This window comes from Platalea leucorodia (genome assembly GCF_965183815.1).
Source record: "Platalea leucorodia genome assembly, chromosome: 3".
NCBI classification, from domain to species: domain Eukaryota; kingdom Metazoa; phylum Chordata; class Aves; order Pelecaniformes; family Threskiornithidae; genus Platalea; species Platalea leucorodia.
The window spans coordinates 95,198,791-95,216,748 of NC_138825.1; the positions used below are offsets into that span (position 1 = coordinate 95,198,791).

The 17,958-nt window shown below is 36.3% G+C and overlaps 1 protein-coding gene across 3 annotated transcripts in view; it reads right to left on the reverse strand.

Moving 5' to 3' along the window:
- The window catches only part of FAM135A (family with sequence similarity 135 member A), a 93,349-nt gene that overhangs the window by 24,007 nt on the left and 51,384 nt on the right, over window positions 1-17,958 (reverse strand). For all 3 annotated transcript variants that reach the window (XM_082306838.1, XM_082306839.1, XM_082306840.1), the window contains 7 exons: window positions 16,881-16,930; window positions 14,974-15,129; window positions 8,361-8,434; window positions 7,898-8,052; window positions 5,322-7,638; window positions 3,107-3,267; window positions 1,238-1,329 (listed from right to left, as the gene is read on the reverse strand). In XM_082306838.1, the coding sequence (XP_082162964.1) occupies window positions 1,238-1,329; window positions 3,107-3,267; window positions 5,322-7,638; window positions 7,898-8,052; window positions 8,361-8,434; window positions 14,974-15,129; window positions 16,881-16,930 (3,005 nt within the window). The remainder of the gene's footprint in view (window positions 1-1,237; window positions 1,330-3,106; window positions 3,268-5,321; window positions 7,639-7,897; window positions 8,053-8,360; window positions 8,435-14,973; window positions 15,130-16,880; window positions 16,931-17,958) is intronic.

Genomic DNA, 17,958 nt, shown 5'->3' on the forward strand with positions numbered 1-17,958 from the left:
GGAAAGCAAGGAAAGAACAGAAAATATCAATATAGCATTTTCTAAGTCCATAGTGCACAAGCATCTTAAATGCCCTGTCTAGTTCTGATCATCTTATTTTACATGACAAGTTTGAAAGCGGGCAGGGAAGGATATCATGGATGACCAGAAACTGTTTCACATGTGAACTTGAGAAATACTGAATGGACTAAGTCTCTTCAGTTGCCTCCTGAGGGAGAAATTATACTTGTTTATAAAATACTTAATTAACTGAAGCAGAAAATGGGGAATGATTATTGACTTTTTTTTTTTTCCAAAACAAGCTGTAGGGGGATTTGTTTAAATTTTCTTGTTTGCAACTGAATTAGTAATGTATGTGAACCATAGAATTAATCTCAATTGTATGCTGTGGAAACTGGAAGTAAAAACATTCAAAAAGAATCAGCCAACATTACAGAGAAAAGACCGCCAGTAGCTCTTAGGCTCATTGGTCTCAATGGATTCCCAAATCAGAAAGTTTCAGAACTGCTGACTGCCAAAATCTATAGGGCTACAGCAGGGACACCACGGCTTGGTGCCTGTCCCGCCTGTTTCGCAAAGCATCCCAGCAGCTATCGCCAGAAAAACACTGCTGCACTAAATGGACCTTTCGTTTGAGCCACTGAAGAGACTCTTTATTCTAATTCATCCCTGAATTATGTCTAATACAATACATAACACACACAAAAAAAGTAAAAATTGGTCTCCTGTGCTTTGTCAAGTTTACTTCATCTGAAAATAATAACATGCATGAAAGTTAAACGCAAGAGGTAATTTGATATTGGTTCAGTGTCATGATGTGGATCTTACAGTACACTGCCAAAAGAACAAGAGACAGGTATTTTGTATTTCTCAGATCCTGTGAAGTAACACATGTCCCTTCTTGCCACACCAGTTTTCAGTATCACCATTTTTACCATTAATATCGAGGGTATTTTATCTACAATCCTAACTGATTACACTGGGAACTTAGGAGAGATCAAGTACACACAACAAAACGGCAGCAACAATGTTACTCCTTATGTATTTACCTTCAATATCACCCTAGGTTTTGTAATTACTTTAACGCAAGCCATAGATCAAATCATGGATTCCATGAGAATACAATAAAATATACAGCATGTGGTAAACTACAACATGATAGTGCCATTAAATAAACATGACTGAAGATGTACACTGTTTATTGCTTTACAAAAGTTCTTTTTTTATTGGCAAATACCTGATTCCTTTCGGACATAAGAAAATCTATTCTCCCTCCAGGCAGCCCTAGCTCAATGTAAGTCTTCACTAATCTTAGATCTGCGCTGTTACCTTAAAAGGAAAAACAATCAAGTTAAATACTGTGAAGTTAACTTGCAATAAAAGCACTTAGAATACTGAAATGAACCTACGGCACAACTTTATATTTAAACACAGCTAATGATATTCTCAGCCCTAATTAAAATTCAGTAAGACTTGGGAAGGTAAACTGCAATGCCAAATGCAGTGACAAAACGGTCTACAAAAATGACATTCAATGCAGATACTGCTTTAAAAAAGCAAGGATTTAGGAAGTCGTGTTTGATTTTGTCTTAGCATCCAACAGATACAGAGCACTGTGAACATTACATTCTTGAAAACCTAATTGACTTTGATAAAAGTCAATTAAAGAACTCAGAGCTAGCTTAAAGAATTCAGTGAAGGAACAAGGAATAAGGGCAAGCTGTAAACATTTTCATAGAATAAAAAGGCAGAGCGGACTATCAGCAGACAAAGATACATTTAGACTGGTACCCAAGACAACAAATGCTAGTTTAACTAGCATCCTGAAGATCTCTCTACATCAATGATCACGTATTGTTTTGAAGAGAGAGAACCCTTTCTGCCTTAATTAGAGAACAAGATTTTTAGTTAAATCTGTTATTAATAGGAAAGAACTTGTATGGACTTGACATCTCATAAGAAAATTCTAACTATATGGATTTTTCTAAGGCTTCAAAGACATGTTTTTTTAACAACAGGTTTTTTGGCCAAGTTAACTTTTGTGTCAATTCTAGGCACGCAATAGCACTTGAATATCTATGCTAGTAAGGAGGAATACTTCCGAGTTCCACTTTAAAAGCGCTTAACAAAGGATGCTTTCTGCCCAGAGGAAGAAAGAAAAGCTATTCTGTGATTTTAACCTTTTTTTTTTTTTAAACTTAGGAATTTGAAAAATGAACAAGAAGGCTGTTCAGTGTCAGTCCAGTCCAATATTCTATCTGTTGCCCTCTTGTGTTTCCTTATATTGGTAATTTAAAAAGCTTCTCAAAAAAGACAAAAATGTTGATGGCAGAAAGCTATGCATATCTTAACTAGAGGGGATATTATTTCTTAACATGCGCATATGCTTTGAACTAAAAGCAGGTGACTATATTAATTAAAATATTTAAACTTTAAACTTAATAGTTTTTTAAACTATTTAAACTTTCCAACCTTTCTTTCAATTAGCAGGACATTTTCTCATTTCTACTACAGTAGAGTCTCTGTCCTTGGAAATACTCAAAAACCAAGCTGGGTTGGGTCCTGGGCAACCTGCTTTAGGTGACCCTGCTTTGAGCAGGGGAGTTGGACTAGACAATCTCCAGAGATCCCTTCCAACCTCAAGCATTCTGTGATTCTGTAATCTAGCCTTTTAAAACCTTACAAACACTTGACCACACCTTACATATTCTATTTTTTTCCTAACAAGATACACATATTTTGTTTTCCTTGACAATGTAACATTACAAATTCTAAACAAAACTGTTTTGTTAGTAACTCCATTCTATTACCACGATACGGACAAACACCTATATATAAAAAAATGGAAGATGTGTCTAATGTGAGCTATGGCATAAAGTGGGTTTATGTGCATGGAAGTTTTACTAAAGACAAATGTTACGTAAAATTCTGAATTTAAACGATTCTGTGGAACACACTGTCAAATGTAGCGGTACAACGTCAGATTCCCATTTCCTTCCAGTGAGCCTATTTCAGAAGCGTTCAGTTCAGAGTTCAAATGACAAAAGCTAAACCTGACCGCTAACCTGAACTGCTATCTCATTCAGTATCACATTTCCCAGCATACCATCTAGGCCATGGACGCAGACTATAAGATGTATTCCTTCTTCTGAACAGTCATCCTCTTCCATACTGAAATAAGGTATTGAAGAAGCCAGTTTGAAAACATCACTATACATAAATCCAGGAAGTTTAAGTTGCTTCAGTTCTTCTTTAGCCTGTAGGAAACTGGAATGAAACCATATTTAAGATAAAACAACATTTACTATTGTCAAACATAGGGTCTCCTAGGATACAGTTTTCTACTGTCTTTTTACTTTGTCTTCTATGTAATTGATACAAAGGAAAATATATTTATCAAATTACTACCTCCACAAAACAAGCCAGTTCCTCAAAATATTTTTTATTTCAGCTTCCTACAGCCCCCTTTTCCTCATTAACAAAATCCATACCCCAAGCTCTACTCTCTTCTCTCCTTTGAATGTCTCTGCAAACTCTGAAGTATTTCTGAAACCACTGAAGATTCTGGGTTAGTTCTGGTCTTGAGCAAGCAACATCTTTGTTTAAACACAGTAACAAAATTACAGGAATTACAACCAATCAGAAGTCAAGGCAAAGATTTCCACTGACTTTTGATAATTCTTGCCAAACTTAAAACCTATTTCCTAGGTCAGCAGAGAGCTGGAGCCAGTGCTGTAACTGCTCACCAGAAAGTCCCCCTGGTAGGCTGAATAACTGATACTTGCTTCTGAAGAAGCCAGATCCAGATCTCTGATCTTTTAGATATTATATTTAGATATTATATGGTTTCTAATAGCTCAGCTCCCCACATGCCAGGAGTTCCTTGCGTTCCTCCCTTTCTTCCCCTTCTCTTACTTTTTTGTGCATGACCTTCCTACTGAATTAACTGTCTATCAGTTTCCCTGCAGCACTTCAAGCTTTATGCTTCCTTATGCTCCTTTGCCTCCTTCATCCGTCTGTTCCGCGTGATGCCTCAACAGCGCATCCCATCCTCTTCTGCCTGCTCACTGTTTTCCTCCCATTCTACTTTTTGTTCTCTGTTTTCCCAGCTTTATCTTTAGCTTATTCCTCACTAACTGGCAAGAACAATCCTCAATGAAGTCAGCCTGAACAGAAACCACTGCAGGCAGTTGGTCTTATCACTCCGCAGCAGAAGTTACTTAGTTTGTACTCAAGGCGTGTTTTCTGAACTGACTGTACCAAGGCTGGTTCTCCATGGAGCAGATTGTGCCCTCTGGAATCCCAGTTATCCCACGCTCCAGGAGACTGTGCCTTCCCCAAGGCCAAGTCCTCGATTTTACTTCGAGTTCCCTCTTTCTTTTATTGTTACACAACACCCTAAATAGTCTCGGCTTTTCATCCCCCCCATTCTGCACCAGTACCCACTCTCCAGTATTTCAGAAGTTACATTTCTGTCTACTTTTAACCTGTTTTCCTCCACCACTGCTCAATCCTTACTCCTATTCTCAGCTGCTTACTGCAAACTATCTGGTCTTTTATGTCTTCTGCTTGCTTAGCATTCTCCTTGTTTCCACCTCTCTTCTAAGCTTTCTTCTTTCTGATAGCAACGTTTTACTTTCAATACAACACATCAAGCTGCTGCCTCCCATGTTCAGTTAGCAGCAGGGGGGTATCAGGAAAACGCCTATGTTTAAAGCCAGCAAGAGGAGGTGCGATCTGGCATCCCTGATGTTCCTCTAAATTTGACTTTCCTGATATCCAAATTGCAGTGTAATTTAGAGCACTATGGTCTCTGAAGTGTTACATTTTGGATATTTGAAGTTAAGATCGAAAAATAAGGCCATTACCCTGGCTAGCATTGCATATTTGCTTCACTTAACTAATTAGATAGACAACCAGTTACAGAATGTTTTTGTTTTTAAACTCAAAGCATATTTTCCTATCCTTGCTATTTTAATAGCTTCCATTTCATAAAACACCATTTTTATGCTCAGTAGCCATTATGACATCGCTTTTCAGCTGAATGATTTTTTTTTTTTAAAAGGAACATATTAGAGAAACAAAAAAATCGTGTTTTGCTTGGTCAAACCACATAAAATTACAAGACAACTGATAGAAGGAATTCAGTGCTAACACACTTTCTGTTTGAACATCTAAAACGTGATGTTACTTGAGTGTGCAGAATCCACAAGCCACACTCCTGGGGGCACTCTAGAGCCTAACTACGCTTCTTTTCCCCTTCTATACTAATTAACATAATTTCTAAAAGTAAAAAACTTTGATTTAAAACAATCACTTACGCTAACATTTGAGGTTTTGGGGAGCTTTCATACCAGGAAACAGATGAAGCTGAGCTGTAGAATGTGCTGCCTGGCTGTTGTGTAATTGCATCAGATTTATTCCTTGAAGAACAGATAACATTGCAAGGAGAGTCCCTCAGAGAAGAAGGAAAAGACAGACAACCAGGAGTACAGACAGGAGGCACAGTCATTCCATCTCGCAGATGCCCACTATCAATCCTTTCATATCTCAGGGCTCTCTCTTCTGCTGAACCATGATCCTGGTCAGCACTGGAAGCTCCATCTAATATACTATAGTCTGTTTCTTCATAATACCCATTTTCAATCATTTCTTGATCCTCCTCTTCTTCCTCGTCTTGTTGGGAGGAGCAAATAATTTGTTTTTCATATGTTTCCTTTTGAGGGCTAACAGGATTGCTGTTGTCCATAGGCCAAATATCTGAAATATCTGTGCTGCTTCGAGAGCCAAAATAGTTTTCAACAAGCCCTTGCTTTACCATGTCAGTACTACTGGTTGGAGAAGGATTATCTGTACCAGTTTCACTTTTAGCTACTGACAGTTCTTCAGTTGTCTCCTTTAGTTCTAAAGGCTCGTCATGTTTCCCTTCATTTGTTTTTTCAACCTCATACACTGCATTTACAGATGAAGAACCTGAAACCACAGATGGCTCACCCATACAAGTAATTTCCAAATGCAATTTAACTGTTTCTTCTGTAGTGTTAAGATGCTTTTCCATGTCCTGAGAGTCCTTGCAGATTGTGCCAAGGTCTGCCTGTGGGCTGTAACTTTTCACATCAGTAGACGTACCCTCATCTGAAACAACTAAGTGTAAAAGATCTTTTGTTCCTGAAAGCAAGGAATGTATAGACAGAGTTTTGTTATCCGAATGCCCTGAAAATACAACACACTGTTGCTGCAAATTGGTGTTTGATTTTTTACTGTCATCACATTTTGACAAGTCAATTGCTCCAAGATCCAATACCGTTTTACTATCACTTAGCTGGCATTCCGGTACAATAGATATCTTTGAATTCTCATCAGGTGACAGCTCATCATCATCTGAAGGCAGAGAATTTATGGATGTCAGGGATGACTGTATTTCACTTACAGCGCTGGTACTCTCAGTGCAATGGCTTTCTATTGCGTTTTTTATAGCACAGTCTGGTTTTAGTAAAAGCTGAGGAAATACTCTTTCACCATTGTATGCACTTTGCCCTTGAACATTTTCAAAAACCTGATCAGGGTTGGGGTGAGTTGCAAAAGAACTTGGTTCACTTTCTACGCCTGAATCGGAAAACCTAGAGGAGGCATATGTCACGCTAACATCTGGTAATTTACTCATGTCTCCACTTGCAGAAAGTTGACTTTCTTTTGTAGAAAGAGTAGGCTGGTTACTCTTCATTTTTGTCAAGGTGTCACTGGTATGTCGTAAGTTTCTTTCATGGACATCTTCCTTTTCAAGCAGTGGTTCCGGCTCTCCTGAACTCAATTTATTTCCAGATTCTGAAGACTGAATATTGGGTGTCTGCAAATTCTCTCCTCGTAATCCATCTTGCGGAAACTCAGCCCATGATCCAATGTGAACAGTTACTTTCTCCCCTTCATAGGGATTCTTATTACTTGGTTTGACCTCAATTGTCCTGACTCCTGAGGAAGCTGGTTGACCTCCATGACAACCTTCAAGTGTACCTCTGGGCTGTAGAGTACTATCTGCTTGTATAGTTCCAGAACCTGTCTGGGAGATAGTAAGTCTACCAAAAATAGCCACATTTTCACAGTGCACAGGGCTACCCAGACCTGGTTGGACACCTTCAATCTTGGCGGTCTTTTCCTCAGTTCCAGACGGCAAAAATACAAGTTCTCTTTGACTTATTTGCCTGGTGCAGGTCTTTGTATCGCAAGGAAATCCACCAAATGTAGGGTCCAGCCCTTCGTTAGCATTGTATGAAGGCCTGCCTTCTGAACTTCTAGAGGCATCTTCCAGTGCTGCACTTTTCAAACATTTGTAGCCTACTAAGACCACAGAGTCCTTAGAGTTCTGTTTCACAACTTTTTTTGTGTTTTCAGGTTTCATTGTTTTCATGAGCTTAGTAACCTTAACTTTGGATTTATTTGCATCTTCATTTTTCCCTTTCAAAGTTTTTGTTAACATCTTTTCACTTTCTGAATGCCAGAGGTTGGAGGCACCTGCAGGTCTTATTTTCAGTTCCGGGCTAGTAAAACCAGCTACAAAACCTTCTTCAGCTTCAAATTTATCCATTTTATTGGACTCTGACCTTGGAAGACTCTGAACTACCAACCAGGGTACATCCAGATCTTTCACAAAAAAAAAAAAAAAAAAAAAAAAAAAAAAAAAAGGATTGTTTACAACAAGATTATGCAAGTAACTGAAGCTATAAAACACTAGTAATTATAGAACTTCACATACTCTCAAAACTCAAACTACAGAAACATTTCCTAGCAAACAAATGTACTCCTTTAAAGCCAGTAAGAAATGTAAAGAAAAATACTCAGGTTTTACATAATTTTTGCTCATTTCTTCAAAAAAGAAAACTGCACTGTGAAGTGTGTTTACCTTCAGTAATTGAATCTAAATATCGATCTTCAAAGATTATAGGCAAGGAGTTCATGTCTCCATCTAACTCACTGCATTCAATAGGGAGGGGTGGAAGAGAACTGCAGAAGGAAGTGTTTTTGATAGCTGCACACATCTGTAGGTGACTTTGAGCACTGAAAAAAAGGAAGTAGTCCTACATGAAAAAAATAGAACTATTTATTTTTACATTAACAGAAATAAGCAGTAGTTTAATTCACTTTAGTAAAAGCTTTTCTACTGATTAGTTATTAAATAGCTTTAATAGTTATTTAATAGCCTCTTACATAACTTTCATTAAAAAACTTCAAATCTGTATTTAGAACATAAGTTTCTCTTGAACTTGTTACGCAAGTATTTTTGCAAGACAGTACTTCTACACAACATAAGCTATAGAAGAACAGTACTACATGCTACATACTGTGCACTTCGAAAGGCTACTCACTGTAGTTCTTGATAGGCAAGGGCAGCTTGCCTAGGATGCTCAAGACAAAAGAATGCTTCTGCAAATCTGCGCACCTGCAAGATCCAAATAAAGTTAGAGCTTACTTTATAATACATATGATATTTGAAAATCCACCGGCATTCCTATACAGCGATGTTATTAACTTGTATGTATTATATAGATGGCTACTTTTTTTTAAGTGTTCAGTCTGAGTGGGAGGAAAGAGGATGCCACAGACAAGACTAGTGACTGAAATGAGAATTTTCATTTGTGCACTGGATGACTGAGGGGACTTATATTAGATTCAACTGCCTGCTGAAAACTTGATTACCAAGAAATTAATCATCCAAATCAGGCTCACCTGAAACAACACCACACAAGAATATTAAGAGAAATTCAATGCAAAGAAAGGAAATGACTGTTTGATGGACACTTCTGAACGTGCTTGAGGATCACCTTCAGAAGTAGAAACTCATTAGATACTCTGCAGTCTCAAAATACAGAGAAGCATGTGTTTCAAACTCTCCATGAATACTCTAGCCCACAGTAAACTATTGTGCAAAAAAATCTGTTTGTAAAGATTTCAGCTGCAAATGACAAAGACAATAACAAAATGTACGCTAATTACAAGCACTGTATTCAAGACTTAATTGTATGCCTGAAGTCAATAAACCATACAATACTAAAATGGTATTTTATAACAGAGGAGCATATTTTTTTATCATCAAATACATAGTGTGGAAATAAGAGTATGAATTATACAGCCATTTACCACAAAGAAAAACATAATCAGCGTATTGAAAATGCAGTATATAGAAACCCCAAAGTTAAGATTTTGCAAGATGAGATTTCTCACATTTCCAATATTACATAAAAATATTAATTCAATCTAGATGCATTTTTAGAACTTTTATTTTTGCAATTGCCCAATTATCTGCATAAAAAAAACGCAATTCAATGCACTATGACAGCATCTTGTTTGTTGTAACAAGACATATAAAAAAGAGAATGTGCTGTACAGTGGCTGTTGGCAACAGCTTGTGCATTAACTTGGGCATAAACATAAACTTGTTTATATCAATTAAACCAAAATTTCTATCCCACTTAGAGAACCACTTATGTCGCTAGTCTATTTAGTCAATCATTTATTTACCAGCCACTTCCTGGCCCCCTACTCCTTTGTTTCCTCCATATACTCTGGGTCTTCCTCTTAAATTATCTGATTTCCCAGACAGACTGTGAGAGTTTGCAGCGTATCTGGTGGAGCAAGCATCAGACCTGGTTCAGTTCCCTCAGCTCTTTCACTTCACTCAGAGGTGCGGCCAGCATCTGCGTCCACCCTGAGCACAGACACGGCACTAGGAAAATCCTGTGCATTAACTGGCAAACATCAGACTTTCAGGACCATGCTAACTTTTGTTCAGAGATAAGCACTTGCAGAGGAGTTAGTTTTCCCTCCTGATACGCTGCCCAGTATACTTTTAGAGCATACCATTTGGATGAAGTTTCACGTTCTGTAGCTTCTACTTTTTCCTTTTTTTCTTTCAATGAGTGAAAGAAAAACTGGGAAAAAAATTGCACCAAGGTGCTTAAGAAAAAAAAAAAAAACCCCAACAAAAAACCAACCCTAAACATTAAATCCCCAATCGCTAATCTGCACTAGAAGCTGAAAGTCCTGTCCCAGCCTCCCAGAACTCAATTTACTGTATTATATGAAATTAATCTCAGTGATAACATGATCTGTGAATAGTCACGGAAAATGTTTTGAAGTAAAAAGAAAACACTACATTTGATACTTTCTTGTAAATGCAACTTCCACTCTCAGAAGTGACCAGACACACACACACATGCACAAGATGCATCTGCTCTCCTTCAGAAATTATGTTAGGAGTTTATGCATACCCACGTGGGATCAGTGTTCATAAGTATTCCTCTGCACTTCCCCAGCTGGCTTTTCGAAACAGACATCTACCTTCCCAACAGATGGTTTTGTCAGAGCTAATCCCCAACCTTTCCCCCAGAAACGAAGAAGGTTATTATACAATAGACTTAGAGACAAGCTGACTGGTTAAAAACCTAGATTTTAGAGCAACTGATTGTAAAGACTGGACTGGTTATCATTCTAAACCAAGCAATTTAAAAATGAATTAAAGATCCTAATAAATCATGTAATAGGAAATAAAATAACAACGTAAATACTGCCCAATTTGTAGATGTCTGTGGTTCACGCCAGGAAAGGAGGACAAGGCTGTTTCCCAGGAGGCAAGCAAGGTGGTTTTGACTTCAGATGCGAGTATTCACTTTATCACATAAAGTGAACCTAACCCTAACCCTAACCCTAACCCTAACCCTAACCCTAACCCTAACCCTAACCCTAACCCTAACCCTAACCCTAACCCTGGAGTTAGGGGTAACTGGAGTTATATGGAGACCAGATCTTTAGAATTCTGCCACTATCCCAAACAGAAAAGGAAGGCTTTTTTTGTTTGTTTGTTTGCAATAAATCCCATTTGTAACTGTTTAAGCAATTCCAGTGCTTCTGAAGAAAATCTGATTACCAGCTCCAGACAGCTCTTGGTATAACAGCAATGACATAAAACTAGTTGAAAGCAAGCTCCAAAAGCCCACATAAATCAATATTAAGGAGAGGAAAAAACCCAAACCAACAGTAGCTTATTATGTTTAATCAGTGCTTAACTTATGGAAACACCAAGGCATTTGCTAGAATGCTGTTAAACAGGCTCTGCGGAACCAGAACGACTACCAGCTGGTGCTAGTGACTCAGGCGCTGCCGACTTGGGCCGACTCCACAATGACTTTGGAGGAGGAAATTGTATCCGCTGCTCCCAGTCCCTACAGACTTCCCAAAATTATGTTTTTTGTGGTCCTCCCAAGGTAAACAGAAGAGGAGGAAAAAATCAGATAGAAAAACTGCAATGGGATATATACTGAGTCCCCGCACATTTATGAGCGGCAATCTGAGATCTTACGTCTCAGTTCTCATTATTTTAGGACTAATCAAACTGAAAGAAATAATTTTGGAAGAGCGTGTTCAGGCCTACCAGAAGATGTCACTATGGAATACACAGGTGAACTAGTTTAGCGGGCAAATTTTTTGTAATATAAAATAACATACTCTAAGCAGTTTTTTCCATAAAATGCAGTTGTAAACCTTATCAGTGTGATTATGTAGTTGATAGGTGTTCTAGTACACCTGAAGTGTTCCTGATTTTTTTTATGTAGTGCTTAATATTCAAAGTATTTGAAAGTAAAGTATCTAAATACTCAAGTAAACTAAGTAAAAATAAGTAAAATTATTAAAATAATGATTTTAAACACTTGAAATATATTATTTCATTATAACCTTATTTTCTAACAACACTTCACCAGAAATACCTGTTTTATAAGCATCTGTGCAATGAGGGTGAAAGTCATTTGACCAAATACAGATGACAGGCATTTCTAGGGCATGTTTTAACACAAATATCTAAACCAATCAGATGAATGATTCCCTAAAAGCGTTCCTTCATCTTAGATGAATGTTAAACTAAAAAACTAAACTAAGGGAGAAATTTCCTGTGGAGAGTATAGTTTGTAAATATTGCAAGATGAAAAGGTAAAATTAAAAGAGATTTAGCATCCTGTAGAGAACACAACAGAGTATCAATTTCCAAAATAAAAGGCATTATTTAGAAGGACAGAATTTTGTATAGTACAAAAATCTTATTCCAGAAAAGACAGATATTCTCTCAAGAGAAGAATTACTAGATCATCTCTCAAATCCCAACTAAATTCACTAACCAGAAAGCGTGCATCATTTGACACGAGCAGATAATGCCTCTAGTGAAACATGATCATTGCACGGTTCCCAAAATAAGTTTATATGTATGCTCAGAATATAAATTCTCAAGAGACTGTTAATACAAATTACAAATTACTATACTAAACACTGCAAAACAGGATCCAAAATCGACAACCAGAGACATGTTCTTAAAAATGTCAATGCTCAAATTTAATCTCTTTTTAATTTAAAGGTTTACTGAATTTATGGATTGCTGGCTCCTGCTCTACTGCCATGTGGGAAGCCCAGTGAAGCTATGTCTTTTTACATATATTTTAAGTACCTACATTTGCAAAGTACTCACACAAGCACTTTGCATCTTGGAGTACAGAAAACAAGTGTCACATTTGCAAATTAGTGCTTGTAAAATTAAATAACAACACAATGCTGGTTCTCTGTAAACTGGCTCAGGAAGAATTTCCTTCTCGATGCTGTATTATTCAAATTCTAGAGTCAGCCTGCTTGCTCTTCGCTATCAGGCTCTAAATAAAAAGGTAAGTTTAAGATTACCCGTGTCCTGCATCTCTTTTTTCAGCCTTTGATGTTTGGGTAGATAATGCAGTATCCAGTAACTGCAGAATTCAATAATAAATAGCAATTAGCCACTTCTTTAAAAAAATAAAATAAGCTCAACTTTTTCAGTTAGAACAAGGATCACCTCTGACCTCAACTTAGAACGCTGCTAAGTTTTAGAGACTCAGTGTCCCTCACTAGCAGGCTACACTGGGCCCTACATAAAATTCTTCATCCCCACACCACTATGCTACAAGTATGGACTCATACCTCCAGAAAAGAATATTTCTACAGCTTTTATTAAAGAATAATTTGCTTTTTTCTTATCAAAAAAAAGCAAAAATTAAATACGATGTGGTGCTTAAAACAAGTTTATTTATGCGTAGTGACAGATAACGAAACAAGTGGGCTTAACAGCAACTGGAAAGGGAAAAAATGCAGGCGTCAAATCAAATGATACTTTTTAAAAAAAAAAAAAAAAAGGAGGAAGGGAACTCCTATTTGAATTTTGTAAAAACTGGAAAGCATCACAGAAATACTTTGAATATGCACAATATCTCAATTCACATAGTATAATTAACTACTTTGATTTATATTCCCTAAAATAATTGCAGTAAAATTCAATAATTAATGTATAAGAGCTAGAGAGAATGACTTACAGAGATTTTCAAACAAACCACATTTAAGAAGCTAAATACATAATCGTTAGCAACATCTTTTCTTTTTTTTTTTAAAATGTTGGAGCGGTAAAAATAAAAGTATTAATAATTCCTTTAGTTTTATTAAATATATATTTGTACAAACACTAACATACCAGCAGCTGAATGCAAGTGCAGGTTAAGTGAAACAGTATTCTCATTTCGTACCTTCCACTAGTTAACTTGAAGGATTCCAGAATTTACACGAAAAGCACAGAAAGGCAAGTAAGATTCACAGATAGCCAGTAAAATGCTCACACTTTCCTATGGCTAGTTTGTCTATAGCAAATAGGCCTTGCGCTCTTTCTGAAAGATTCCACTTATTCTCCAGAATAGGCCATTTCCACCACCATGATTCCCTCATTAAACAATGTGGTTTATCAAGTCTGTACATAAGACCGCAGTCCAAGTATCCTTGATAATCAGTTTCCCCTCCAGAACCAAACCAGAAAGGGTTTTGATGCAAATGACAGAAATGCTGGTGAGACAAATCAAATCTCTAAGAAATAAAGCCTTAAAAGAGACTTTGTTTTGGATTGTGACTATTACAAAGCACTGATAATGTGTATTCTTGTTAACCACACCTTCTAACAAGCTCTCTGCAAATGGTTGTACAAGAAGAGCCTCCAGATAATCTCTTAAAATGACCTATTCTATAATGTGTGTGAGAGAAATGCACAGATTGTCATGTCAGACAGTAAAGACGCCAGGCCAGCTGAAGATCAAGCTGTGTGTTTGGCAAGTAGGGGTGGTGGGTGTCATTATTTATTTGTTTTTGTTTTAATGAATCTTACTCTCTGTTAGGTTTCTTCAAACCCATGGCCACAAAAGACTGGAGGGAAAAATATATTTATTAGAAAGTGAGTGTAACGCTTTAGTTCATATTTGAAAATATTTCACTATGGAAATCAGCATTGCTGTGGTTTTGCATGTAGAAAGCCCACAGCAACTGTATGTATATACACACATACAGACCAATTGTGTGTGTAGGTACTCTCTCTCTCTCTCTCTCTCTTTTTATACATATACACACATACTCACATGCCAGATCATTTCCAATATATCTCTTCTTTCTTAAAATCCCACCTAAGAGACTTTTCAAAGCTTATGAATGTTATAAATTCTCAATTCAGAAGGGAAGTACACTTTGGTTTATGATGTAAGCAGGCAGCCTAAATGCAGTAGGGAAGTAAAATGCAGGGTGGGCACTAGGCATGGCTCCTGCAGAAAAATACATCATTCTGCACAAATACATCTTATTTCACAGACTGCAATTTGCCTTCTGAACTGCGTTTCTTATTCAAAAGATCAATGAATTAGTTGGCTTGTAAACATAAATAATGTATTTTATGTATTACATTCCAAGAATAAGCTCTAACAACATGATATACAAGCCAACAAATGCAATCCAACAGCTCCTTTTATGATTCCAACTAATCTTCCCTGAAAAACCTAGAAAAATTAGAATCTAGAGTCTCATTTTGATACACATTTCCATAACAATGTATCCCAGTAAGAGTATGAACATGCCAGAGTTCCTAAAGCAAGAGTCCATACTTACTCTTAATGTGTGATGCTCTTGTGCTAGCAATGCTGTGACCTCCTCTTGTAAGGTAATGACCTCCAGAAATTGCCCCCAGAGAGCCATTAGAAGCGAGCAAAGCTGGGCAAGATTCATATTTATAAGTTCTGCCAGTTCATCAGGATTTTCCATTTTCTGAATTTAGGAAAACATATTTACATGATTAACAGATGAGACCATAATGTACAGACAAGAATCAAAAAAAGCATACTTAGTACGAGTATCTTAGTAAGAATTTTAATTTTAAAAGTAACTTCCAAATGAGAACTGCTTTGTCTAAGTATCAGAATTGAATTAATCTATGTTAAAACACTAACAGATTATTTTATGTTGCTTTAAATATTATCCAGTTGTCTTTAGAATTAGGACTCCTGACCTTAAATTAAAGCAACAATTCCATTTATAGCAACCATAACTGAGTTGCAACTGCTGTATTTTCTAACATGCAAAAATATAGTGTGCCTGAAATCAGGAATCAGCAATCAGAAAACAGAAAACTGATACTTGCTAAGTTAGTCCAAATTTCATACAACTGTAAAAATTTAATAAAGACATCTCCCTTTCAGAAAAGTCACAACTCACAATAACATTTATATGGTGCTATGTATCTACATACACTTTAAACACGCTCAGGAACCAGTCTTACAGTATAGGCTTCCTAGAACCACATCACACCAAGACAAATTCAGTGTGAAAAACGTTTTTCTTTCTTAACAGTGTACTGTAATCCTGTGATATAGTTTCACGCCAGTCAATTGTAGACTACTAGGCTTATGTTCCCTGCCACTTTAGAAAAAAATAGAGTTTTTCAGAAACTCATTGCAGGCATATAAGGCACTGAGGCAAAGGGTTTAAAAAGTAAAGATAGTAAAGAGTCAACTCCAGCAATATTAAAGAGCGAGTAGAAAAAAAGGATTGCAAATACTGAAACACCAGATTAGTAGGCGAGAGTGGAAATAAGAGGAGGAAGAACTATTGATGAGAACTGTACAAAAGAACAGAAAGAAAAAAAAGGAAAAAATATAAACGTACTTTAGCAAGCTAAGGGAGAAACGAATGAAACAAAATATCATAGGTACTGAAAGAATTTACAGAAGCTATGTAAGTGTAAAAAAGCTTTTAACATATAAAGTAAGACATTAGCTGCCCATAGAGAGCTAACTGTGCTGGCTTTGTCTCCAGTTACACAAATTACATCCTTTTAAAGCCAATATTACATTTCCTTGAAGTTATACTACTACAGTAATGGAAGGTTCTTCAAAAGCTGGGCAGATGGCCCACTCACCAGCAAAACATGGACAATCTTTCAAAAACGTTGTAAAACCTATGCTTTACATTTCACTGTGACAAGGAAATTAGCTATTCAGCTGGGGCTAGTTCTGTCTAAGGATAGAGTTGGGGAGACAAATCTAAGTAATCTGAAGTAGACAGTGTTTCCTTGAGAATGTAGGGAAAACAGGAGACCACAGCATCAGGACAAGTCCTTCTAGATGAGGGGATGACCTGGAGAATCTGCTTTTGTACAACTCACTATTACTGCTTGACCTTTTATCATTGTCATTTGATACCATCAAAAACAAAGAATTCAAATTACAAACGCAGAAAATTCAAAATGTGATTTTAATATAAGTAACCCACCTTTCTATAATCTTCAGTTTCATAGTATACAAAAGTACTGACACACCAAGCCACCAGATCAATAGTTAAGTTTTGGAGTCAGTTGAGCAATTTCTCTTTGAATGAGGAGCAGTTGAAATAAGTGTTGGCAAAAAACATACAGGATGTTATCACTGAAACAAACAGTTTATTCCCAAATAGCATATGAAATCAGCATACTCTACTTTTATAGTTATTTCACTTATTTAATAAATGAAAAAAAATTTTACCTTTACTTCTTCACACAATTCTGTAAGACGAACTTCTACATCTATGTTTTCTGGAAAGATGAGAGGACATATCCATGAAAAATATACTTTCCAAGTTGCAGAATAAAACCAATTACCTCACAAAACAATTTTAAAACATAAAAAGGAAAGAACCCATCAAATAAAACTTGAAGCCATATTAAGTACCACAATTGACTTTAAATCAAGTAAATTATAAACTCCCAATAAAATAATTTCTTACTAATTTCTGAGATTGAGGACAGAACACAAATAATTAAAAAAAAAAAAAAAAAAGAAGAAAAAAAAAGGTCTGCAACTGAGTATCATGATCACTTGTCATGATGCCTTGTCAAGGATACCAATTTTCCATTCAACATTATCCTTGAAAATACTGTAATTTAGATGATACAATTTGCAGATTATCCACTGAGAGCTGCTCAACTATTCAGCAGCAATGTCATCGTTCATAACTGAGGCAACACAATTCCTCTTCTACCTCTGATTTTCCAGAGATATCTTATTTCAATACCATTTTTCTACAGGTATATTATTTACCTGATTTTCAAGCTACATGAATATAAATACAGTTCTTCAAGTGTCTGAGGAATTATATTTTAGTCAAGTAAAACTGTTCATTAATTGATCTTTCTCTCAATAGCTCAATGTTAAGAGCAAATCAATCTTCCATGGTATGGTAGCTTAAACTGGATCTGAACCTTGAATGACTTATTTATAAAGAAAACAGATCTATTCCTTCATTTAAGATGTTTTTCCTTGTTAATCATTCCTACCCTACTTAAGGAAATCTGATTAATTAAATAATAATTTAGTACTATGTTTTGATTTCCTTCTACATCTGAGGTACCAGTAACAAAGGAACAATTTATAAACCCTAAAATTGTTTGTAACAAATCTTTATATTTAAATTAATTTTTGAAACACAGTATTAAGGAAAAAACCTACAATGTTTCTTGAAAACATACACCAACAAAACGTGCCTTGAAACCCACACTAACAAATTTAGGATATGGATAATGAACATAGGTTTACAAAACAGCAAGTGTGTTTACTCAACTTG